General features: G+C 38.0%; 1 protein-coding gene across 1 annotated transcript; it reads right to left on the bottom strand.

Moving 5' to 3' along the window:
- Nucleotides 1-2,545: 2,545 nt before the first annotated feature.
- On the bottom strand, nt 2,546-25,349 carry ctxn1 (cortexin 1). Its single transcript, XM_014998883.2, has 2 exons — nt 23,234-25,349; nt 2,546-5,605 (listed from the first exon to the last, which is right to left on the bottom strand). Exon 2 carries the CDS (start codon nt 4,645-4,647, stop codon nt 4,243-4,245), a length of 405 nt encoding a protein of 134 aa, XP_014854369.2. The 5' UTR covers nt 4,648-5,605; nt 23,234-25,349; the 3' UTR covers nt 2,546-4,242.
- Between the last annotated feature and the right edge of the window lie 1,326 nt (nt 25,350-26,675).

Here is a 26,675-nt window from a genome sequence, read left to right on the forward strand (position 1 = left end):
CTTACTTATTTATTTATTTAAGTTTTAGGATGGCACATCAAACCAAAAACCTCAGCAGAATGATTTTATTTTATTTAAAGGTTTGGTGCACTCCTCAAATCATCCCTGACATTTGCAAAAAAGTACGGAAAATGCATTTCTCCAAACCATTTTGCACAAACAGCATTGATTACCAGCAAACGCTCAAATTCCTTAGTTCATCTCTCAAAGATAAATATCTACATCAGTCTGCAGATAAAACATTCAGTAGTGTACTCTGGAGGGATGTTCTGATCCAAACTTTGACTAAAGTTTTGATGACAAATGTTGTAGGAGATCAATGGCAAAAGACTTCACAAGAAAAAACTCCAGTCAGTCTATGGCAAGATTTGAAAATTGACAGATGTACATCAAATCTAATTAAGTTTGAGCCATTTTGCACATAGAAAGATGTTGTTACCCACATACGCAAAATAAGAAGAGTCATAAAATCTTGCAGCTGTAAGCACAGACAGGCAAACAGAATTTGACTCTGAGGGTCTGAATACAAAGCTAATCTACTCGGAGGGTTTTTGTGGATTTATCACATAAAATCCCATTGGAACACCTTTAATAGTTGGAACATAACATGAAAAACTTGAAAAGATAATCTACATTTGTTATATGCTGCATATCATTTAAGTATAAATTTAGCTTTTTGCTTTAAATTCATATTTATTAAATGCACTATGCATAAAAGTCTGGTAGCACCACTGCTGGCAAATAGGAACAAAAGAAAAAGCAGCACAAAGAACTTTAATGTATTAAGTAGAATTTATTTTTATGTAATTTCCCACATGGATTGTGAGCTTCTTACTAGCTCAGATCAGCACATATTAATTCTGCAAGAAGGAGTTCTTATCTCACCGATTTAACCCAGCACTAAAAAAGAAATCCAGCTGTCAGAAAATACACTCACCAAAAGCAAGGCTGCTTGTTTTGCCTCCTTTTAAAACAAGGCTGCATGATGGCCTTGAAAGTTTCTGTCTAAAAGTTGGTATGTAAGGAGGAAGAGACAAAAAGATAGAAAAAAGGAGACTCCAAAACTTGAGTCGAGATTAGAAAAATAATTTTTATCCTAAATGATGATTGCCACAAAAAAACAGGAACATAACCCGTCAACATAACCATCTGCATGCAGTAACAAACTAGTTTTTTGTGTGTTGTTTTTAATATGGCTTCTCAGTGTAGACACAACACTTTAAGCATAGACTGTCAGGGTTTTATGGAAACTATTTGCATGGATTTTTTGAAAACATGTGAAGCCACAGCAATGTTCAAAATCAGCAAGTAAAAAGTAATTGAATGAGCTCCTGGATTAGAAGTGAAAACCCAGACACTCTACCGGATCTAGTTAAAGGGGCGTCTGCTTAAGAATTACTTTTTTTCTGAGTCCATCCAACACCTGAGTTCTTTTAACTGTCTGCATTAAGCACAGAGTGAATTAAAAAAGCAGCATGAGTTTGTGAAGTAAAGTAATATTGTTTACAACCAAATAAAAATAGTGATGCTGTGGTTGGATGGTGTCATCGACTGTTACAGTAGGTCAGGTTAAGGCAGCTGTTGTCTGTCTTTTAAAGGTCCAGTTTCTACAGTACTGTGGGGAAAAAAAAAAAACCTTACAGATTTGTTTTTGTTTCACTTCTTCACTGTCACAATAAAATAAGTATTAAAATTTTAATTAAAATTCTTTAAAGTTGAACTCATTTTCATAGTCACGTCAGAATCGTGATTCCTGTAAGACCTGCTGAATCAATAAATCACCAAATAATCCAACATGAAGTAGGATAAAATCTCTAAAAACATCACATCAGGCCCTAATCGAAAGAAATTCAAGATCAGATCAGAGAGAGGTTTTCAAGTTTATCAATTTGAAAAAGGCTACAAGGCTTTTCCTAATGCTTGGGTATTTTACACTACAAGGTATTGATGCTTAAAAACTGTACAGTATGGCTGCATGAAAATAATTCTGCAACAAAGAATGGGCCAGAATAAAGCTACATCTGTTATTGCAAACACTCAATTAGATTTATGGCTGCCAAAGGTGGCAAAGGTAGTGATTAGATATAAGAGGGTTTTGTTTTCTCTAAACAAATTAAATCTTTTGTAAGTTTTGTAAGATTTGAAAATTGACAGATGTACATCAAATCTAATTAAGTTTGAGCCATTTTGCACATAGAAAGATGTTGTTACCCACATACGCAAAATAAGAAGAGTCATAAAATCTTGCAGCTGTAAGCACAGACAGGCAAACAGAATTTGACTCTGAGGGTCTGAATACAAAGCTAATCTACTCGGAGGGTTTTTGTGGATTTATCACATAAAATCCCATTGGAACACCTTTAATAGTTGGAACATAACATGAAAAACTTGAAAAGATAATCTACATTTGTTATATGCTGCATATCATTTAAGTATAAATTTAGCTTTTTGCTTTAAATTCATATTTATTAAATGCACTATGCATAAAAGTCTGGTAGCACCACTGCTGGCAAATAGGAACAAAAGAAAAAGCAGCACAAAGAACTTTAATGTATTAAGTAGAATTTATTTTTATGTAATTTCCCACATGGATTGTGAGCTTCTTACTAGCTCAGATCAGCACATATTAATTCTGCAAGAAGGAGTTCTTATCTCACCGATTTAACCCAGCACTAAAAAAGAAATCCAGCTGTCAGAAAATACACTCACCAAAAGCAAGGCTGCTTGTTTTGCCTCCTTTTAAAACAAGGCTGCATGATGGCCTTGAAAGTTTCTGTCTAAAAGTTGGTATGTAAGGAGGAAGAGACAAAAAGATAGAAAAAAGGAGACTCCAAAACTTGAGTCGAGATTAGAAAAATAATTTTTATCCTAAATGATGATTGCCACAAAAAAACAGGAACATAACCCGTCAACATAACCATCTGCATGCAGTAACAAACTAGTTTTTTGTGTGTTGTTTTTAATATGGCTTCTCAGTGTAGACACAACACTTTAAGCATAGACTGTCAGGGTTTTATGGAAACTATTTGCATGGATTTTTTGAAAACATGTGAAGCCACAGCAATGTTCAAAATCAGCAAGTAAAAAGTAATTGAATGAGCTCCTGGATTAGAAGTGAAAACCCAGACACTCTACCGGATCTAGTTAAAGGGGCGTCTGCTTAAGAATTACTTTTTTTCTGAGTCCATCCAACACCTGAGTTCTTTTAACTGTCTGCATTAAGCACAGAGTGAATTAAAAAAGCAGCATGAGTTTGTGAAGTAAAGTAATATTGTTTACAACCAAATAAAAATAGTGATGCTGTGGTTGGATGGTGTCATCGACTGTTACAGTAGGTCAGGTTAAGGCAGCTGTTGTCTGTCTTTTAAAGGTCCAGTTTCTACAGTACTGTGGGGAAAAAAAAAAAACCTTACAGATTTGTTTTTGTTTCACTTCTTCACTGTCACAATAAAATAAGTATTAAAATTTTAATTAAAATTCTTTAAAGTTGAACTCATTTTCATAGTCACGTCAGAATCGTGATTCCTGTAAGACCTGCTGAATCAATAAATCACCAAATAATCCAACATGAAGTAGGATAAAATCTCTAAAAACATCACATCAGGCCCTAATCGAAAGAAATTCAAGATCAGATCAGAGAGAGGTTTTCAAGTTTATCAATTTGAAAAAGGCTACAAGGCTTTTCCTAATGCTTGGGTATTTTACACTACAAGGTATTGATGCTTAAAAACTGTACAGTATGGCTGCATGAAAATAATTCTGCAACAAAGAATGGGCCAGAATAAAGCTACATCTGTTATTGCAAACACTCAATTAGATTTATGGCTGCCAAAGGTGGCAAAGGTAGTGATTAGATATAAGAGGGTTTTGTTTTCTCTAAACAAATTAAATCTTTTGTAAGTTTCTTCAAGTTATCCTGGTCTGATATTGAATGCTTTCAATTATGAAACGGATTTTAAAATGCAACAAGAAAACAAAAAGCAAAAACAGAATAAATCTGGAAGTGGGTACATACTTTTTCACAGCACTGCGAGGGTTTGCCTGTCAGGGTGAATCCTGTGTTGAGCAACACTTGATGTAGATAAATAGTCCTGCAGCATTAATTTACACCAACAAAAGGTCTACCCGTCTGCTAGTGCATTTACAATAGTACAGCATATATCATCACTTTCTGAGGAAAACTTAAAAAAAAAAAAAAAAAAAAAAAAGAATCTGTGTGCAAACAAACATGTAATCTGTAGCCTACACCAGTGCGTAATCAAACTGACCCCTCTCTAGGCCCTCCTTGTGGTCAGTCCAGGACGATGCAGGCATGCGGCTGTATGGGTCCAGCAGGATCCTGAAGCATCTGACGAGCAGGAAGACCAAGAAAAGCATGAGGAGGCCTACGAAGGCCAAGGCGGTACGCTGCTCCGTGTCCACCGCGACCAAGGCGAGGGGAGGGCTGCTGCCGCCGCTGCCTGGGCTGCTGGGCAGCGAGGAGCTGGCCGGGGACATCAGCGACTCGTAGTCAAGGGTGGGTACATCGTTCATTCTCCACGGGGCCCGGAGACAGGGCTTACACACCGACTGGATGGTGGGTGTGTTGGGTTGAAGTGTGGAGAAGAAGGGGAAGGCGTTCATGAGAGGTGATGAAGAAGTCAGCATGCAACTTTTATGTTTGACAGACAGGCGGACTGATGTGATGTATTCGTCTAAGGTGTTGGTATTTTTGCTGCGCCACACATTTTCTTCCGGTGGCCACTTGATGCTGTCAAAGCTAGGTAAATCAAAGTGACATGACCTACAAAAGGTCTGACTTTAATCTGCTCAGACAACGTGTCAGACAGACGCACATGTGCACTTCGCAATTAGCACAAGCTACGTTTTTGTGTCACTTATTTGAGGACGCGACTCTAAAAGTCTGATGATGATCAGCCAGCTTCTTATTTGAGCATCTGTGCCTCAGGCAGTAATTCTTCCTCTCTGCTTATCAGAGCCACGCAACCACCATCAGGTGTCTTTGACACCCTCAATCATAGCACACAGGGCGTGGAACCCTCTTCCGCTAACGCAAACAAACACAAACAAACATCTCTGTTCTCCGCCAAGGTCAGTGTTGTCTGAGAGAGGCGACACAACACAGGAGGACATCCAATGCCTGACTTGGTTCGGCGGTTTCAGAGCTTGTCTGCGTCCCGTTACAAACAGACTACCTCAGCAGCCAGATGCAACTGTTTGCGTACGTGTGTGGCAGCTAATTAGAACTGGAGGTCGCTTGATTAATGGCCCTGCATGTTAAACGGCCCATAACCTTCTCTGATGCCGCCTGCTAAATGCAAAGTTTCCTCTTTACCCAGCTAGCTGGAGCATGAAAAGTGGGTCAGTACAGTCATATATAGAAATAAGTTTCTTTTGTCGTCTTCCCCTCTGTGGATGGTTTCCTCATGAAAAAAAAACAAAAAAAACAGCTTTTCTTTTTAAGTAGAGAAGCAACAGGAAGCAGAAAATATTTGGAGAAACAGAATCCGCTTAAATGCTTGTTCCAGGTGTCCTCAGCAGTTCTCAGAGGAGCGTTATCGGACTTATCAGATGTTCCAGGTGAAGCTGACCCAGGTTTCTACACCTAAAAACAACAGAAGCTCCTGGTTACATTCTGTGCAAAACATTACAATTACACACAAAAACACTACTCTTAAAGCCAAATGTTGGGTTAATACCAATTTGAAAGAGGTTGGGTAGTTTTGACCAAGCAATGGGTCAAAACATGCTACCTACATGCTACACTGGACATTCATGAAAATCAGGGCTATTTAAACTCAGACCTTGTCTTTATTTAGCACAGAGAAAATACAGTGATGTGACAAAAATTACCTTTGTAAATAATTTCAAAACCATATTTTGTGACATGTCCTACATTTCAAAGGAGAACCGAACAAATTTTTAAGGGGGGGGGGGGGCGTATTAATGGCTTCACTATTATTGAAATGTTCTGTTGAAGAACCTTTAAAAGATTAAATTTCAGCATTCAGTCATCTTAGCTTTACTTGTGCCATAGTTTACAGTAAATCTGATTAAACTGAAAAGTTTGTCTGACTGATCAGGATTTTTCTTACACTCCATCCTTCAGGCGAAGCCATAGTTTACTTAGCACACTAAAAAGATTTATAAGAAACTAACTATACAAATGTGTCTCTCAGGAGAAGACAACAAAAGGCTTCACAGCTTAGCCCAAGAGTAAGAACATTTGTATATTGTCATTTCTTTCTTGCAGTAGGGCTTCTTCTCAATTTACTTGGCTTGTGATATTGGAAAACATGCTCATTCCCATTTAAATGTTGACAAATTTGTAAGGAAAATGCAGTAGGGTTCAGTTTGTGGGTGGAATCTCCATGTAAAAGTCTCCAAATTCCCAAGCCAATGCCAAACAGCTTTTGTAGGACAAAACCATATTTGAAACATTGAATATAAAAAGCTCTTAAGTCAGGAGACTTATTTAGAAGAGTATTTTTTCCCTGTCTAACATGATGCGTCTCTTACATTAAAACTGGTCCTGATTGGTCGACCAGCACCTCGTGAAGTCTCCTGCCCTGGGGTTACAACTCCTGTAGATTTGCTGGAGTTTTGAGATTCAGAGACAGAAAATGAACCAGAACCAGACGGATTCTGGAGTAATCTAGGTGAAATTAATTAGCATTGACTGATACTGAAAAAGTCATAATCCGAGAAATATGCCATCTCCTCAGAACCTATTAAAAATCTTTTGATGGTTTATGAGATTGATTTTGTTAAAAAGCATTGATATATTTTAAGCTAGCTTATCAATACTACAGATTTTAATGATCAGAATTATTATTACAGATAATAGGATACCTCTTCAACTCACTCTGTGGAGACCTTAAAGTTGAGATATTAGTCACTTTCACTCATTTTTTAATTGAAAAATAATCCTAGTATTCTTTGTGAGCCCAAGGCTTGATCCACCACACTGAGTTGTTTCAGCCCAACAGTTTTTAAAATGTAGTTAGCCCAATGAAAATTCACAATTAAATCAGCTTCATACATCTGTCTGATTGGACTTAATGAGATCCATAAGCAGAAGAAGATGAACTCGTTCCTCCATTATTTCATCATACTGTGGGGTTATGGTGACTCTTTGCTATTTAAGTAACACTGACATTAACCATCTGCATGGAGAGCACAGCATCAGCACTCCCCATAATGACACTCAATTAGGAAGCTGATTATGGCGTCATTACGACCACATTAGCGGTAATGAAAGCATGGTTATAAACAAAGCCACATTACCTCACTCTCATTTGTCATTGCATTGTTAAAGGAGGAGCACTGGGTTCTTAACTGACCCCCTTTTTGTAAATTTGGCAACATTATGGATGGAAAGACAAAGTGTTGTGGAGTGTTATAAATAATGTATAATCACATCACCTGCAGCGGACCGGGTTTCGAATCATTGAAGGAATGTGATACGCAAACCATTTACACCTGCTCACCGGTCCGAACAGAATGACTGAGCCATTTGTTCAGACAAATGTAATGCAACACAGGAAGCACTCTGTGTGTGTGTGTGTGTGTGTGTGTATGTGTGGAGGGTGGCAGGGGGTTAATGCAAAATGCATTTTATCATGTAAAAAGAACCTGCAGAAGGAAAGCAGAGGAGGATGGATGTTAAAAGATTGGCAGACGAGCTAAAGATGCACGAGGAGAAGCTCATGTGGCGAATGGGCAGCAGTTCAGAGGAGAGAGGAAAAGTTCACTGGCACAGTCTGGACTGACTCTCCTCTGCGTGACCATGGCAAAATGCCTTCTCCACTCACTCCCTGCCTCTGTGTCGTGTTCAGTTCAAAGGTTTCCTGTCTGCTACTTCATCAGCTGGAGTCTCCAGGGTCCGCTCTGCACCAGCATGGCTGGCAGCAGGATGACACACCTGGGAGCAGACACTCACTGTGTGAATGAATGTGCACTTTTGCATTTGAGCAAAAAATAGATCTGCTGCGTTTGTGCAGCCAGTTCCAGATTTACGCTGACTTTTAGCCCTGCGAGATAAATTCTTTATAATAGAAATGACAACGAATTAAACTATGGGAAAGATACCTTCGGCTGTGCATGCAGAAGACACACAGTTATTGAAAGAATAAACCTTGAACTCAATTTTCAGATTTAGAGGCAATATTTCTGCACAGTGACACAGTCAGAAATGTGCTGCATTTTCACCTGCCAAAGTTGAAACTTAAAATAAAAAAAACAGCCCTGCAGTCCTAGTATCAAATATGCATCAAACTATTGAGCAACAACCTGGCAATGGAAAAGCTGACATATTTCACAAAAGGAAAGCTTGAAGACTTTAAAGATATTTGGTTTCCTTTCTTACATCTTGTCAAATACTGTGATATGTAAAGCTAATTTTTCTTTTCTTTTTTTTTGTGTAGATAGAGTGAGCCCTGGGGTTCAGTGTTCTTTTTGGGTGGGGGGAGGGAATGCGCTGTATGTAATATTTTATTTTATTTTATTTTTTTTGGTTGGTTCTGTTTGTTTTTGTATGTCTGTATAACAGAAAATTCTAATAAAACTATCTTGAGAAAAAAAAAAAAAAAATATGCATCATTACAAAAAATAAATAAATAAATAAAAACATATACTGGAAACAAAATTCAATTTCTGATTCACTTCACAACCTCTTCCATTTGTGGACTGTTGGTAAAAGATGGTGTACATTTGTGCTGCACAAAATTGCAATACCATTTGAAACTGCATTGAAAATATCCATTTTGAGTAAACCCCATTTACAATCTATCCAATATATTATCAAAATACAGTAAGTGAAAGCCTGACAACTGAAGTACAAAATCTTACCAAAGTTCTTTGCAATTGCAATATACTGAGCAAAAACACAGAAAGAAAAGGAAATATTACGGAAAAAGGTGCTAAGGTGTTTTTGTGCTCCAAGATACTCATGTTGCAGTGTTCAGTCTGTTGAGGGTAAGAAAGAACAAAGCCATGTCGCCACTTTGATCATGTGTTGAAGAGCGTAGGGAATATTTTTGTTGTTTAAAATTTCTATATATCAAATGTTTACTGATTTCATATAAGCACAAGAATGCATGTCTGGTTTACATTGAAATTTAAAACTAAATTTCAAAATTAGGCCAAATATTAACTGTAATATACATTTTGTAAAATTGTAAAAGCTGGGTCAATCGTCAAGGGTAATTTGATTTTCCAATTGCTTTTTAAATTGAGGTAAAAACTAAATCTGTCCTGAAATTGACAGATTACAGAATAATGTGTTTGTAGAGATTTATAAACTAATAAACAACCCCTATAATGTGAGAATCATACGCAATAAATGAATTGGTTTAAGGAGATTTCTATTGCTCATTCTATAAAACAGTGCCCTTTTACTTACACAAACACACACACACATTATATATATATATATATATATATATATATATATATATATATATATATATACTTAATAGCTTTGAGAGTAGAAACCTATTTTTAGAAAACAAATCCTGAAATTTCACAATTGCATTTTTTCTGCCTTGCAACAAGCCCACACAGAGTTAGTGACCCAGTAGTTCTGTCATGGCTCCCAAAGGTATGTGTGTCGGCATATGAAATTGGGTGAGGGAAAGAGGGCAGACATAGATTGCTCAGCTTATTTTCCTCCTCGTTAAGCCATACCCATACCATCTCACTCTGTCAGTCCTAACACCTATGCAGCCACACACAGACACACACGCAACACACACGCCTTATTGCGCATTAGTTTGCACCCATTACATCTCTCCTCCATGACACTTCCTCGGTGCACCAATGAGACCCTTGTAATGAAGAGCAGTGAAGCAGACACTTGTCAGTCTTCATTGAAAGGTCCTCAAATTGACATCCATTTCACACATGCATACACACCCGTGCCAGCAGGCAAACAAGAGCAGGCTGAGCACGGAGACTCAGCCTGATCCAACAGCTCAGACGTTTGCCGCCCTTCATGGACAAAATTGTGTTATGTTCCTGGAAGGTATGATGCCTTTAACCATTACTCATGTTTTATTTGGCTCTCATAGAAAGAAGTCCTGGTTTACCTGTTGTCCAATTCCACAGAAAGTAACCCTGGCTCAGTGCTTCTGTGTTTTTCTTGCCTGGTGCTGGTTTCTTCCTGTTAAAATACAGTTCTCCCCCTCCACTGTGGCCACATACTTGCTCAGGTTAAGCGATTACCACAAAGTCAAAACCTTGATTCATTCAGCTAAGATTGATACCTTTCCTGATGTACAAGTAACTGTAAGCTATTATTACGACTGAACAGAAAAGTATTCAACATGACCTGAATCTGAAGGTTTAAATTAATTATATAAAAATTCATTGGATTGGATTTACACATAAACCTGTTTGTCTAATGCACGATTTAGGTGGCAATTATTATGAATTGCTTCTAGTGAAATTAATCTTTGAGGCATTTTATTTTATTCCTCAAAGGTAAGATAAATATTTGTTACATTGAAGGAACACCAAGTGCAAGATGAAAAAGTGGAGAGCTATCACACCGTAAGCAAGGTGGAGGTGTCTGACTTGAATGTGACCCTTTCACTTAAATCCAGAAACTAAAACACTTTACCAAGAATCAAACAGATCTGACATGTAAACCCAGCATTATCTTGTTATTGGACATTAGTGAGATGATACTTTAAACATGCAAACAGCCAGCCAAGCCAGTCCCCATGTTGCTCTGAGCAGACAGTCATGATCTGTTGTTATGTATAGGCTGAGTAAAGCCACTTTCTAAAAGTAATTATACTTTAGCAACAAAGAGGCAGGGAGGAAAAGAACATCAGCGAACAAGTGGAGAGGGAAAGAGACAGAGATTGTAAATGTTCGTCTCAGCTTCAGCCCGCAGCGAATTGAATTAACCCTTTCCAATTTGTTGCTTATAAAGATAAAGTGGACTTGGAGAAAAGGCTGAGGGGAGCTCCATGTGATCCACAAGCTCAGCCGGGTATTCCCCCATCACATCCACACAAAAGTAATCGAGCTCACAAGACAAATATAGAGCATTCAGAGGACATGGCAGAACAAGAACTGCACAGACAAAGAGGGGAAACCCTAATGGAAATGTATAACAACATGTCATAAGGCTCATTGATGTTTTAGATCCGCGTTTCTCTCTTCTTCTCTCTACATGTGATTCATTTGCCACCTCAGGGAGTCGGTCCCTGCTGTGTTTCCGAATCTAATGAGGACAACAAGGACCAGGTCACCTTGAGCTGTGCAAAACAACAAATGTTTTTTTTTTTTTCATACATTTATCATACATTAATCACAATTCTTTTATTAAAACTGTAAATTACAGGAGAATTCAGAGAGATTTAAGAACCTAAAGCACCATGACTTTATTGTTGTTGATTCTGATTCCATATTGTCTGCAGCTAAGTGTGTCTTACTTGATTACTCTGTTTGCTTATAAGTCGATGTAAATGGCCTGTGCGTCATGTGTTCAGTCAATGAGCAAATTTTCCCTATTGGGACAATAAAGTATTTATTCTATTCTATACCATGCCAGATGTGTCGTGCAGCTGTGAAGACAGACTCTTAGATCATTCCTTGTTCCACTTGCCATCCATCCTGGCTCACCACCAACCCATTCCTCAGATGGTCCTGGTCATAATTAGGACGTCAGTCAGTCGGCAGCTACTGTAGGGATGATAAAGTCTGGCAGTTAAACGTTCTGCATATTTCACATACAGCCAGCCATTCGGCTCTGACTGTGCATGCAACATTGAACAAAAAAAAAAAGTGTGTTTGTGTATGAGACGTTCACTGAGCATGCATGCAAATGAGTAGCAGTGCTGCAGGAAGGAAAGCAGTCCACACTACCGACCTCTGAAAACAAAACAAGGTCCAGTAAGTTACCAGCCATGCAGTGTGTTTGTCCGTTTTACACAACTGCTACTTTTCTACACCTAACACTTTGCTTTGGTGACTATTTTCTTTAGTTGAGTAAAAATAAAAATAAAAATCTGGGACTGTGGCAAAGCCAAGCTATTTTTAATATCACTGAGTAATTTTAAAGTGAAGCCATAGAGGATATATGTAAGAAGCTTTTTTAAAAAGGAAGCCGCAGTTTCTACTAAGTGTGGGGTAGTGTGTAAAAGGATACTGATGGTATAAATCTAGTGACAGACTAAAAATAACAGCTTCAAGCAGCTATAAATCTGACAATCTAATTCTTAGTTCCTCTCAAGTATATTTCAATGAACTGAATTCATGAAATATCAAGACACAACCCAGTTTTTGGACTGAAATGGATCTTTCCCAAAGCCGATGGTTTCATTATTCTTCAAAATGGTCAACCTGAGAGGCCTGGAGCTTTTCTAGCAAATGTTGCAGAGACTTTCAGTCACACTGCAGCTGCCACAACAAGACGTGATGCAGCTTGTCAGGATGCCCACAGGTGCCCTTATGCAACGCTGGTGAGGACTCGGAGCGCTGCCTTTACTCGTTTCACCTGAGAAGCTCTGTTGTTATGCTTTGAAAAATTAAAAAAGGAAAAACTATTTGAGTCTTAATTTTCAAGCTTCTCAAACTGCTTTATCTTTTTGCTTCCGTAATGATTCCTTTGAGCAGCCATAAATCTGACGATTTTATTATGCTTTCATTTTTCATCTCAGAATCTAAGATTAAGGACCATGTTGTACATTCAAGATTGAAAAAGATATTGCCCTATTCATTAAAAATACATTTTATGCATTTCCTTAAATAGTTTATCTTTACTGCTGGAATTTTGCTTGAGGTGCCCAAACATTTGCATTCCCTTAATTTGTCCACCTCCATTTAAGGTGGACAAATGGAGGAGAGTACAGATGAGGGCGCAAAGGGGAAGGAAAAAAAAAAAGAAAAAAAAAAGCCCCGTGAGACTTTCAACAGCACCAACGCAGCTGAGTAATTCCATCTTCGTGGCGCCTACAATCTATCATTTTAACAGGTGAACCCAGATGAATATCTTTTGTCTTTCTCAGCATATTTAGAGATTTACCTGAATGCCCCTCAGCACCAACTGGGAGAGAACTCAGCATTCCAGAAAAAGATGATTTTTTGGACAAAACCACTTTCTATTTTACCTAAACACAAAGAAAACGGTTTTGTGATTGAAATACTCCCATCATAAGTTCACCAGCTGTGTGCTAAAGAGCACATTTCCTCAAAAGAGACTGCTGGCTGGTTGCTACAATTATATATATATATATAATTTATTTATAGCTATTCCTATCACTACATTCTTTAGACATTTATAATATTTTTCTATCCATCCAATTCACGAATTTCATCTTACATTGAGCTAATTCTCAAAAATGGAGGGCAAATTCATTTGAAATTGGTTTGTCATTTTCTATAATTTTAGACCACACAGAGCACGTTGTGCATTTGACTATTGTAAAGTGTTCAGTGATGGAAAGTTGTAGAGATCATACTAAATACTCGCCAATCAAAAGGTAAATAAATAGGCTACTTGTTATTTCTGAAACTTAAAGCCACACCTGATCTGCTCTCAATAATACATTAATCCTTTTCAGAAGCAATATTTCCCCTCCATTTGTAAATTATAGTCAAATAATAAGACGGGTAAAGAGTTGTAGTTTAAATTACTAGTGAAAAAAGCAAGCTTACATGATTTTCAGAGGCCTCTGCAGCTGAGGCCACAAGACACCATTAAAATGCTTTTAATCTGTAGACAGTTTCAAAACAAGATTGTGCGATTATGAAGCCAACTTTATCGCAGTAACTAGTCTGTCCCTTGTGGGAGAAGACATTTAGATGGCAGTAAAAAAAAAAGAGAGGAAGTCCATTATGCCAATAAGCCTCAATTGTCCTTTCCCCAGGATATTGTGCCAATCTATTTGGCAAAAGTGAGCACTTTGATGAAAGAAATACTTTATGCTTGTGAGGAAAGAAGACACAAAAAAGGATGAGAACCTAAAAAAGGTCTTCATGTGTAAGAAAAAATTTAATATTTCTTCTACATTTGAGAACAGTAACCATAAAACACAAAGGGTTTTTTTTTTTCTACAGAAAAAGATGCTTTAATTCACATTAAACAAATGCTGTCAGTATCTATAGAATGAAAAATATCGCCAAGTCCTAAATAAAGTCCCTTTTTAGCCAATAAATATCACCAGAGAGCGTTACACATGAATTAAACATGCATTATCATTGCCAGGTGTCTTTAAAATAAAATAATTTCCAACAACGGATAAAGCTCATACTACCGTTACCTTTTGGTGACGACTTCTTTGTAATTTTTAAAAATTAATTTAAGGTGCTCTCCTATGGTGGTGATCTAATTTGAACTAACTTAACATTTCCAATTTTAAAAATGTGTTGCAGTGGCTGACGGTGGGGTGTATTTAAGGCTACCAACAAAAAATGTCCAAAAAGCCAGACCGATAAATCTGTGAACACTTAATTAAAACAAATTGTAGCTAAAGTACTAAATTCCTGCACATCCCCTAGTTTCAGGCTTTTTAAGAGGTATGTTTGGCATTCACGTGGTTTCCTACCATGCCAACACATAAATGTCAAGAAAAATATTCATAATAGGAAAATTGAAAAATTTATAAAACAAACTAAACTACAAACATAAACATGATTTTAGTCTGTTCAACTATGACGCTGCAAGCATTAAACTCAAAGACATTTGTTGCCTGCAGGCTTCTACCTTGAAGACTGAACCCACCTTTGTGTCCCGTTCAAGATCACCACTTTAATCAGCTCCAAAAATCCTTCTGTCCCACCAGTCAGTGTGAATAAATGTCAAGCCAATCATATCCGCCCTATATTTAATTCACAAATCACATACATGAAATATTCACACCAGGATGAGGATGAGCGGAGACTGGTTCACAAATGTTCACAGGTCAGCAGTGAGTGGGCAAAATCTACAACCCCTGGCAAAAAGTATGGAATCACCAGTCTTGGATGAGCACTCATTCAGACATTTCATGCTGTAAAACAAACTCAGATCAAAAACATGATACAATATTAAGGTCGTTCCAAAGTGCAACTTGTTGGCTTTCAGGAACACTCAAAGAAATGAAGAGAAAATATTGTGGAAGTCAGTGAATGATACTTTTATTGACCAAGCACAGGGAAATAAATATGGAATCACTCAATTCTGAGGAAAAAAGTGTGGAATCACTCAAATTGGAGGTAGAAAAAAAAGGACACACCCAGTCTATTTCCTTTCCCTAAATGGACACCTGCCCCAGATTAGATGTGCCCGTTAGTGTGCAGTTCAAAACACCTGCAGTCATGACACCTTGGAGGGCTGCTGGACGAAGTGGAGTGGTGAGAACCATGGCTCCAACAAGAGAAATGTCCCTTGAAACAAAAGAGAGGATTGTGAAACTTCTTGAAGAAGGTAACCCTTCACGCATGGTTGCTAAAGATGTGGGCTGTTCACAGTCAGCTGTATCCAAGATATGGACCAAATACAAACAGCATGGAATGGTTGTTAAAGCCAAGCGTACTGGTAGACCAAGAAAGACATTAAAGCGTCAAGACAAACAACTAAAGGTCATTTGTCTTGAAAACCGAAAAAGTACAACTAAACAGATGAAGCATAAATGGGAGGAAGTTGGAGTCAATGTATGTGACCGAACCGTAAGAAATCGCCTAAAGGAGATGGGATTTTAATACAGGAAAGCTAAACGAAAACCAGCATTGACACCTAAACATAAAAGAACGAGACTCCAATGGGCTAAGGAGAGGCAATCATGGACTGTGGATGACTGGATGAAAGTTGTCTTCAGTGATGAGTCAAGAATCTGCATTGGACAAGGTGATGATGCTGGAACTTTTGTTTGGTGCCGTTCCAGTGAGATTTATGAAGATGCCTGCCTGAAGAAAACAACCAAATTTCCACAGTCCTTGATGATATGGGGCTGCATGTCAGGCAAAGGCACTGGGGAGATGACTGTGGTTAATTCTTCTATCAATGCACAAGTTTACATTGACATTTTGGACAGTTTTCTCATCCCTTCAATTGAACAGATGTTTGGTGATGATGAAATAATTTTCCAAGATGACAATGCATCGTGCCATCGGGCAAAAACAGTGAAGGCATTCCTTGAAGAAAGACACATTCAGTCGATGTCATGGCCTGCAAATAGTCCAGATCTCAACCCAATAGAAAACCTGTGGTGGAGATTGAAAAAAATGGTCCACAAGAAGGGTCCAACCAGCAAAGCTGATCTGGCAACTGCTATCAAAGAGAGTTGGCACCAAATTGATGCAGAATACTGTTTGTCACTCATCAAGTCCATGCCTCAAAGACTGAAAGCTGTTATAAAAGCCAAAGGTGGTGCAACTAAATACTAGTGATGTATTTTGAATGGTCTTTTGTTTATGCGTTTTTCATGATTCCATACTTTTTTCCTCAGAATTGAGTGATTCCATATTTATTTCCCTGTGTTTGGTCAATAAAAGTATCATTCACTGACTTCCACAATATTTTCTCTTCATTTCTTTGAGTGTTCCTGAAAGCCAACAAGTTGCACTTTGGAACGACCTTAATATTGTATCATGTTTTTGATCTGAGTTTGTTTTACAGCATGAAATGTCTGAATGAGTGCTCATCCAACACTGGTGATTCCATACTTTTTGCCAGGGGTTGTATTTGTGGACAGAAGATGAGATCAAGAGCAAACACCGGAGAAAACCGATCTGATGCATCAGTCAGTTTTGTGGTCGATCTCTAATCTGTGGTTTTTGTAAAAAATGTTACCCACCGATATGCGATATGCAAGTTTAGCTGTTCTGATTTCCCTCTATAATATAGGTAGACATAAGATCTGCTGTTATCAATCCCACCTGCTTTAAGAGTTTATTAATTATAATAAAAGCAGATTGTGTCATACTGTATGAGAGAGCATTCAGCTTAAGATGGGTTTAATGTTATATTCAACTAAAGACTAAATCTTGTAGGGTGGCATTTTAAACGTGTTTTTGCATCTGGTCAGCTTTGCCAGTCCCAAAGAAAGAAACCTAACCTCAGCTCAGACTTCCCAAAGACAGTCAACATATAAATAAAAACATGGTTTATGAATAACGCATGTTCCATGACAGACAACGGTTGAAGTTTGAGCCATTTTGCTGTAAAATACTAAGTCCTTCTATTATGTATTGAAGTTCTTGCTCTCAGTTTCTCTCTTGGAGCCTGAATGAACTGCAGACATTGTTGACATACCATGGAAAATACAGTTCTTTACAATTTTTTTTTTTTTTTTTACATTTCTGTGTTGCCGTCTATTTCACTTTACACTCCACACAGACTCTGAAAATAGCAAACCTTGAATGTTATTTCTTTGTTGACAACAGCATCAACACTGAAGAGTATTGTTGGCACAATCAGCGATTCTGTGGCTGTTTTGTAAAAACAAAATGGACGATGCAGAGAGTAAAAGTAATTCCATTTATGCATGGATTATTATATAGAATTTAATAAATGTGAAAAACACTTTAATATCTCCAATTGTCCTCCTGTCTTGCAAAGCAGAAGGACTTTGCAAGGCAGAGTCATTGCAAAGTATCTGCCTTGGAAGAGATGCTTGTGCAAAGCACATGATCCTCGCACAACTATTGCATGTTAACAAAAATTATAATAAATAATTGTTTTGAATCAATTTCAAATCGAATCATAGCTCCAAAAATTGGAATCAACTCAAATCCAAAAATTGCAATCAACTCAAATGAAATAGTGAAAAAGCAAAATATTCTGATCTATGTCGCTTTAACAGCTTGTCAGCATCTTCACAGGGTTTTTTTTTTTTCTTTTTTTTTTTGCTTTTGATCTCGTGTTTTTACACAAACACACCTAACCAGACCATATCCGTCTCTGGAACGCAGAGCCAGTCTCATTCCTGATTAATATAATTGTGCTTTTGTATGGTGTTTGCACTCATATAATTGTTTGAATAGATAAATGTGGCACCTTCAGGCATCTGGACTGATGGAGGTACACAATTTCTTCTTGATTGCTTTTGATGTCCAACAAGGAAGCTGTGTGTTTGAGATTGTGCGAAATCCATATAGCTACAGCCTGAAACCCAAATATTGTTTCGAATGAACCCAAAGCTTACAAAAGTTGACGGTCATCTTCATTTTCCAAATTATTTAGCCCTGAATCCAATTCAAGTCTATGTAAACTTCTGAATGTTAGCAAATACACATTCCTCACCTTATTATTGTTGCATTTAGCAAAAGTAAAGAAAGTTGGCACTTTTAAATGAACTAAAACACCAAACATCTAATCTGATTTAATGCAGTTTTACCCACATTACCAAGTGAAATTAAGCTGAAAGATAAGACAGACAGGATCGATGAAGTATAAGTGGCAAGATATGGTGAAAAGTTACAGAGCTATAGCAGGAGACATTACAGGAAGATTGGTAGCTTGCAGAATGTTAAGAACCCTTGATTCATGCCTGCAGTCAGATAAACCTGAACTCTGTAGCTACTTGGTGAGAACGAAGGGTCAGAAAGGATAAATCAGGTGAATGTAAGAAGATGGAGAAAGTACTCAGGGAGGTGAAATCACAAAAAAGACATGATAAAGAAATAAAGTGTGTGTGTGTGTGTGAAGGCCAACATGGAGATGACAGAAGTACTTTCCTTCCATCAGGCAGCCGTTCTGTCAAGTCCACCGAGACAGAACGGAGCCAACCAACCCGCCCGCTACGAAGGCCATATACATTACATGCTCTGCCCACACAACACTTGCTCAAAACCAAGGTGGAAGAGAGCCCAGAGTCAGCATTAAAAAGTCAAAAACTTTCCTGCAGCCAGCAAACGAAGCGAGCTGAAACGTCAGAGCAGCCTTAAGCCAGGAAGTAAAACAATGGCTTTCAGTCAGCAAAGCAAAAAAAAAAAAAAAAAAAAAAACACACCACACCCAGGAGTGACAGAACAGAGTATCAGGGTCCAATGTCTGAACTACAGTCTACAAACTATAAATACCAAAAAAGTGAAAGCACTGACTCAAGCACAGAGTGTGAAATAATTTCGCTGACTGCTCCATTCCCAAGAGGCTAAAGAATCTACCAGTTAGAAACCTGACCATGCATTAAACACAGATGAAAATTCATGCCCTAAACTCAAACATGTCACCTTGTGGAAGTAAAGGTTGCCTGTTCAGTACGTCTGATTGCCAGACTTCCCTCTGGGTAAAGTAGGCGTTTCTACAGCTCACGTCTGACCAAACTAAATCCATCTAAGGCAGAAGAAAGGATGTATTTTCTGTTTTCTTCCCTTCCCATTCCTTCAGCAGATTTATTTCCAGTAATCCGACTGGAATCAGCACATTTTCCCGCTTTAGCATTTCTGAAAAAGTTAATAGACATATGTTTGACAGGCTGCTGTGGTGTCTCTGCCTTCGAAGCCGAGAAGGGACAGACCCTGAGTCACCAACCAAAGCTTGATAGATGAACGGTTGATAAATATTTGATGGCTGATCTTGAACAAGAAATCAAAACCACTTACTGGACCAACTCGTCAAGGTTGAAAGCCCTCAACGACTTTCTTACATCCCCTCTGTACTGACATGAAGTCATATTGGCAGGAGCCGTCCTCCTCTTCCTCCCTGGCGGATTTGCAGGAGGTGGCTCTTCAGGACACCAACAAGAATGTTTATTACTTTGTGTGCTACCTAATAAAATCATCTAAACTGTACTAAACTAAATGTAAACACTGCTAATAACTTGGAGGGGGAACACAGGTGATGCTGTCAAGTGCATGAAGAGTCATTTGAGAAGAGCGTGGCGTGACATTCGAATTAAACGTGTCGGAGTGATGCAGCAAAGACGCATTAGTGGCTTCACCTCCTCACTTGACTGCTTTTAAATGACAGCTGAACAATGAAATAAAACATCCACCTTGGCGAGTAGCAGAGAGTAAATGATATCCGATATCAGGGCTAATAATGGAGACTGGCGGTGACACAGAGAGATAGCTATGTGGCAGAGAACCTGATTCTCTAATGTGCTCCTTGTAATGGTCCGTCTGCTGACAGGGAGGGAGCTCTATTTTTTTCCCTCTTTGTCTCCATCTCTCCTCTCATTACATGATGACCGTCAGCTTCCTGTCAATCAGCAGGATTAATTTTATAAAATTTAAACTGGCAGGCGGTAATATTTTTAAACCCATTTCCAGATCCTTTTATTGTGTTTGTAAATGTCAAATCTGAGCTAAATGTCAAGTTTGACCAGGTTTGTCTCCAAATGGCCACAATTACTAAATTAAACGTCCATAATATAGCATGAATAAAAACTATAACACTTCAAGTTTGAGTTTTTATTTTCCAATGAAGCTTCTAAGTTAGGCTGTGCAAGCATTTTGTCCTTAAACAAAGTGACACTCACCAAGCATTACTCCTCGCATATCCAACAGCTGATGCATCATTTAGAGTAAACTTTTCTCATTCAGGTCCAGAGCGTTCATAAATGTAAGCAGCTTGAATCTCGTCAACAAGCATCCCGTATTTGCACTATTCCAGTTACAGTTCCACTCAGAGATATACAGCTTTAAGTGCAGTCAGAAGAAAAGCTGAAAAGAAAGCACAAAGTCACAACAATCTGGTGGATGTATGCAAAGAGTCCCAGCAGACCAAACGGGAAAGAACATGATGAAATGTATGTCGAGCAGGCTTTGCTGTCGAGTGGGCGGGAAAGCTTAGTGGGAAATATTTCATTAATATGACTCTGAAAGCACAGAGGCTATTCTTACCAAAACAACCACATAATACCATAGCATAGAAATACTCAAATAGTGAGTCTTATTTATAGAGGACTATTTAGACACAAAATGTAAGACAAAGAGCGAACAATAAGCAAGAAAAAGAAACAATAAAAACAAAAACTAATAGAAATGACATAGTTAAATAAACAAGGCTTTGCAAGGTTGGGCAAACTAGAAGGGAGATAAAAGTACAAATTCACTCAATGCAGGGTAAAATTCGATGGTACTAAATTATCAAAGAAGGGCAACTAAAAGCCAGGCCAAAAAAAAAAGATATCCTTTTTGGAAACCATGAACAGTTTCTACTGGCCTCAGGTTTGTACAAAGTTGAGAGCTGTAATAAGAAAATAACTCCTCACCACAGGCTTCTGTTCCTTTTCCAGGTTACCTTATGGATTTGAAATTATTTCTACAGTCAAAGCAACTCTGACAAACATTGTCAATGGTTAAATACCATCAAGGGATTATAAAAACACCAACAACAAAAAAAACAAAACATTGAAAGCATCATTAAAATCAATTCTAAAATACAAAGGAAGCAAATGCAGAGACTCTGAGAACAACCACATACATGCATATATATATATATGTGCATCTGCTTTCCACCTGTACTCTATTCTGTATTTTTACAGATATGGTCATTTAATCCACAACGTTTTGACTCCAGTAAATGTGGGTATCATTTACTGGAGAACCTAGTCTTAGTAGTATTCCACTAAGACTTCACTTAGTGGAATATTAGATTTGATCCAGGGTCCTTACAGCTCAACGGCCCAATCAAGGATCAGGACATAAATAAAGGAAAGCAGCAAACGCAAGACTTGTTTACTTTATTTGTGAGGTTTTAGCTCTCTTAATGCCAGTTTCTATTAATTAAAATTTTACAACAATAAAAAAATAAAACTTATAATAAATAAATAGATGGAATTGCAATGGGCAAGAAAGGTGAAGTAGAGATTACCAAAGGGCTGAAGGAGCCAAAGATTAAAGAGATGAAAATGTAACAGAATCAGTAGCAAAGGATAGAAATACTGAAACTTTGCCATAAAAAAGCAAAGCTGATAAGGGTTCAAAAAAGGTTTTCTTTTTTCCCGGGTTGTAGGAAAAAATCCTAGAGGCTACAGCCAATATCTGGTCTGGACTTTGCAGTTTCAACAAGTTGCATTTTAGGCTTGTTTCAAACTCTGGTGTGGTTTCTCTGTTGTCCACATGCACAACCTCTGCACCGAGTTTTCATAAATTCAGTCCTTATTAAAAACTGTGAAACAAACAAAACAAACAGCAATGCAAATGTCTGAGTACCGTATCTCAGTGGAAGAATGACACAATGTGGGCTGTCCTGCAAAAAGAAGTTATCAGTACTACCAGCAAACTAACAGAACCCAGCTCTACGGCATGTACCGGATGACGCAACTTAATCGGTTGTCTTGCATAACACTCAAATCAATTTGTATTTCTTACTGAAATGAAATGAGAGAACAAAAAAATGACTGAAATCAAGAATGCTATTTTCTGGGCCCCACAATGTCTGGGACGTTGCACTTCTTAATAAACAGAAACTAAATGAAAATAAGAAACTGGTGCTTATGATGAACTGAGCGAAGGTTCAGCAACTAAGTCCTAAAAAAAGCTTATCAAATGTGAAAAACATTACAAAAAAAATGTTAGATTTTAATGCAAGCCGACAGTTTTACATTAAATCAACTTCTCTTGCTAAAGGTCCCATAAAAACCACAGAGAACCCGTTCTTCCTGACTGGTCCACTGGGGTCCACATGGGAGGTCAGGAAGGTTAATATTCACCTGATATCACAGCAGGACAGTGGGATCCATATTTCCTGAAGGTGACTTGCTCAGGATTGAGATTGGAAATGCATCTAACCACAATCCACGTAATGCCAGTGTACACAGACACAGCTGCTTTATGTAAGGAACTGGTTTTATTTTTGATTGAGTAGTTTGACGTAAATTTAGGAGAACATGAATGCATAAAGGATAATTAGAACACAGTAGACTAAAAGTCTGATGTTAAATTTTTAGAGAGGAAAATGGGTTTAAATGTAAAATTTCATTTAAACACCAGCGTGTGAAATTATTCCGTCATTTAACGTTTTGTTTAATCTGTATAGTGATTTTGGGTTTTCCTTTGCAGATCTTGATTTTTTTTTTTTTAAAAGCCCTTATTTTTATCCCAAAAGGAACTTCTTCATGTGCTTCATCTGAAAAATCACCTGACAGGACTAAGCTTTAATTTCCAAAGTTTGCCGCAAATTAGCTGATTAACGGAAACAACCCGGACTTTAAAACTCTGCAGCACTGCATTTTAAATGAACACGAAGAGGCAGTTTCGCCTTTAGCACTTTTTTTTTTTTTTGCCTTAATTTTGCAAACTCTTTACGTATTTTAAAGCCAGCTTCATAAGTTTCAGGTTTACATTTACCAACCTGGTTCCAGAGTCCAGCGTGGGTGAGTTTCCGCTCTGTCCGGACCGCTGTGGCATCAAACTTTAAAATCTGCTCCTCCTGCTCAGCCGCTGCTGCTGTGCGCCGCTTTTTACTCCGAGAGACAACACTGAAGGCAGGCGGAGAGTCTTTAAAAGCTCCCCGCCCACCCCTGCTGACCGCACAGCCAATCACAGAGGCAGGACCCTCCCCAATATGTGTCCTCATAGTCATAGTAATACTAATATGATTGAGTATTATCTTTGCAGCCTCAGATCAGTTAGTCCAGCTTTTAAATCTTGAAGCTTTTGTATCAAAGGTGACCCTTAAACCCACAGCATGATTTTCTGTCTTTCCTGCTTATTTACCTTAATTTAAAAAATACTCAATTTTAAACAGCGAGTCAACTTCTTTGAGAACTCAGTGGTTCTCAAAGGTGGGGATGAGGCCTCACTTTGGGCCAACAAATAACAAATGTAAGATCCTGAGAGAATTCCCAGAAATTAAAATCTAAACATCATTCAATTAACATGTTTCATCCATCAACACTGCATGGTGGAGCAGTTATTAGATTACAGCAAGAGGGGCCAGGGTTTGAATCCCAGATCCCATTTTCTCCAAGTTATGGGATCTGACCATAATTAAAACATCAGTGGCAAAAAAAAAAAAAAGCTAGAATAGCCCCATTTGTGTCATTACTGTGTTTGCCTGGGTTATTGCCACTGATTGTCTCTTACTTAAAAAGGGTGCCGTTATGCTGTGGGCATGCTTTTCTTTATTAAGAACTGGAAAGCTGGTAAGATTGGAGCAGATTATGTCTTTGCAACATTTATGTTTTCGCATCCACTTATTGGGATGATTAATTCTCAAACTCATCTTCTTTGTTGACGACAAAACTTTAACTGCCTAAAGTTGTAATGCTTTGAAAGTTTCTGAAGTATATTTGAATAAGGAAACAGTATTGGCCAAGTTCAGCTTAGCAACGAAGGACCTGGCTGAATTTAGGGTTGATTTTAAGCAGAAAATTTGTAAAAAAAAAAAATCATCCAGTGGCTTAAATGTTTGAACATTGCAAGCGTGTTTCTTAAAATCAAGAGTCACAAAATAGAGTTATTGTCCTCTCATCTTGTCCTCTCATCTTGTCCTCTCATCTGTAGCACAGTTCATCCTACTCTGTTCCAGGTTTGTGCCTGAAACTCTTCACCCTCCATTTCACAGCAGGTTCAATCCGACCAGCCAGCTCAGGTGTCCTCCTACTGTTACTGTTTGAGTTTTCCCACCAAGGAAAGAATGGCTGGCATCTGTGCAATCTGTGCCATCTGTGCCATCCTCCTCTTCAGCACCGCCACCCTGCTGCCAATCACCTCCCGCCATTCCCCTCAGCAGAGTGGGTCAGGGTTTATGTGCCGCTCCAGCTGGGAAATGTACTCATGATATAGATATCTAGTTTAAGAAATAATTTTTCAAAATATTTTTCCCCCAGCACGCAGGAGATTAAAGGATGTTTTTTTTTTTTTTTTTAAACATATTAACAACATTATTACTGAGTAAAATCTGAATTTGGGAATCATTTCTGAAACGACATGCTAGTGAAAAATGTCAGTCACTCGCAGCTGGTTCAGCTCATGACGGTGAAAATGTGTGGGCCAAACTGGAGGAGTGTTCAAACCATCAACAACTCAGCCGGACTATTATCTCTGTTTTGAAATAAAAATACATTTCTCTTGGAACAAAATGGCAGCTTTACGTCAGGGGCTCAAAAAATGTCAGCGAGTTTGTGAAAGAGTCCGCCTTATCATACCCGGTGGAGTGGGCTGTGTGGGCGAGAGCAAGTGCATTACGGATGTTGAGAGAGCCATTTTCCCAGGTGAGTTTGTCCAAATGTGTCAATAGTGAGTAGGAGGTTTGGACTGGCAGGACGAATACAGGCTGCCGGAAGACTGGGCAGATATTAGTCTGTGTCGTCCCTTAGCTTTCCCCTGTATGCAAATGGTAATGTGTTTTTTGTACTTCAATCTGCACACGTGACCATGCATCTCTGTGTGTATGTGGGTGGAGGAGTAGGTGGCCATGACCAATCAATAATCCTGATAATTAGATCTGAGGAGTGTCGTAGGGGCCCCTCGGGCGAGCGACGGCTCGTCTTTCGTAAAGAGCACTGTTGTCTCCTTTCCTCTGAGCTAGCATGCGCCTCATTAACCTTTAGGACAAATACAAATCCAACTGGATGCCGAAAACATTTCTTGAAGATCTTCTTGTGTACAAAAGATACACTTTTACTTACCGCTTCCGTTTATATTATTTACTACATTGATTTGAGTTGAATGGGTGAGCATTATGAGGAATAAAATGATTAACAATTTGAGTAAAAGAATGAATAAACATTGAAATAAAACTAATTTCATGTTTATATGTACAAAATATACCATCATTAACCCAAAATAAAAAAGGCTTACACATTTTCTGTAAATTTTAAATTTTTTAAAATAAACGTTTCATTTTGCTTCTCATTTTACCAAAATGGAAATACTTGTATTTTTAGATTATGTCCCACTCCATGCGTAGTAAAATCACCACATTCTGAAGTTACATTTTACTTCTCTAAACACAAAGGGAAATTATTGCAGACACTTAAAAAATTTAATTCTTAACCTCAAGAAGAATTTCTCATTCTCTTAGTTACACAGTGTCTGTATATTTTAAAGTACAGAATTATTAAATAAATGATTCAGTGACGAACTTTGGGATTTTTCTGTTCTGAAACTTAATTATCGAGTCTATGAATAGAGTGCTCTGATATCCCCAGACAACTTTTTACATGGAGGAAAAGCTGAACAACTTTTTTTCACTGTGCTTTTTTTTTTTTAACTGGACAATGATCAAAAACACATCAGCAAGCCTAGCTCTGAATAAAAAAAAAAGGTTATGGAGTAGCATAAAGTATGGACATAAATTTGTTTAGGATGCTGCAGTGTGATCTTACACAGGCAGTTAATGTGTAAAAGAATCACCCAGTGTGGCTGGAATAAAACATTACTGCAAAGAAAAGTGGGCGTTCACATTAACGTACGATTGACGAGTAATTTTTCAGAACACTTGATTATATTTGTATTTTTGCATGGCACTGCCAATAATCAGGGGCAAATACTTTTTAGCAAAAAGCTGGTTTGGTTAATCAGTTTGAAAACTGCATTTTGATTTCCTCAGATCATCCTTCAGTAATACGAAAATCTGAAATATACAGGTGTGACAAAAACAGCAGAAATCTATAAGGGGACAAATCCTGTCTCACTGCGTTTTGCACTGGATGTTGGACAATTTAATACCATAGTTAAAAATGTCCTCCTCCTGCTCCTCAAGGCCTAATGTCCCTCATGGCAGAAATCCCTCCTGCGCTGCACAGAAGCACAAGGATCATCACAATAATTTACCGGAAGAAAAAGAA

Source organism: Poecilia mexicana, unplaced genomic scaffold (genome assembly GCF_051168715.1).
Source record: "Poecilia mexicana isolate PSO_F unplaced genomic scaffold, ASM5116871v1 scaffold_4, whole genome shotgun sequence".
NCBI classification, from domain to species: Eukaryota; Metazoa; Chordata; class Actinopteri; order Cyprinodontiformes; family Poeciliidae; genus Poecilia; species Poecilia mexicana.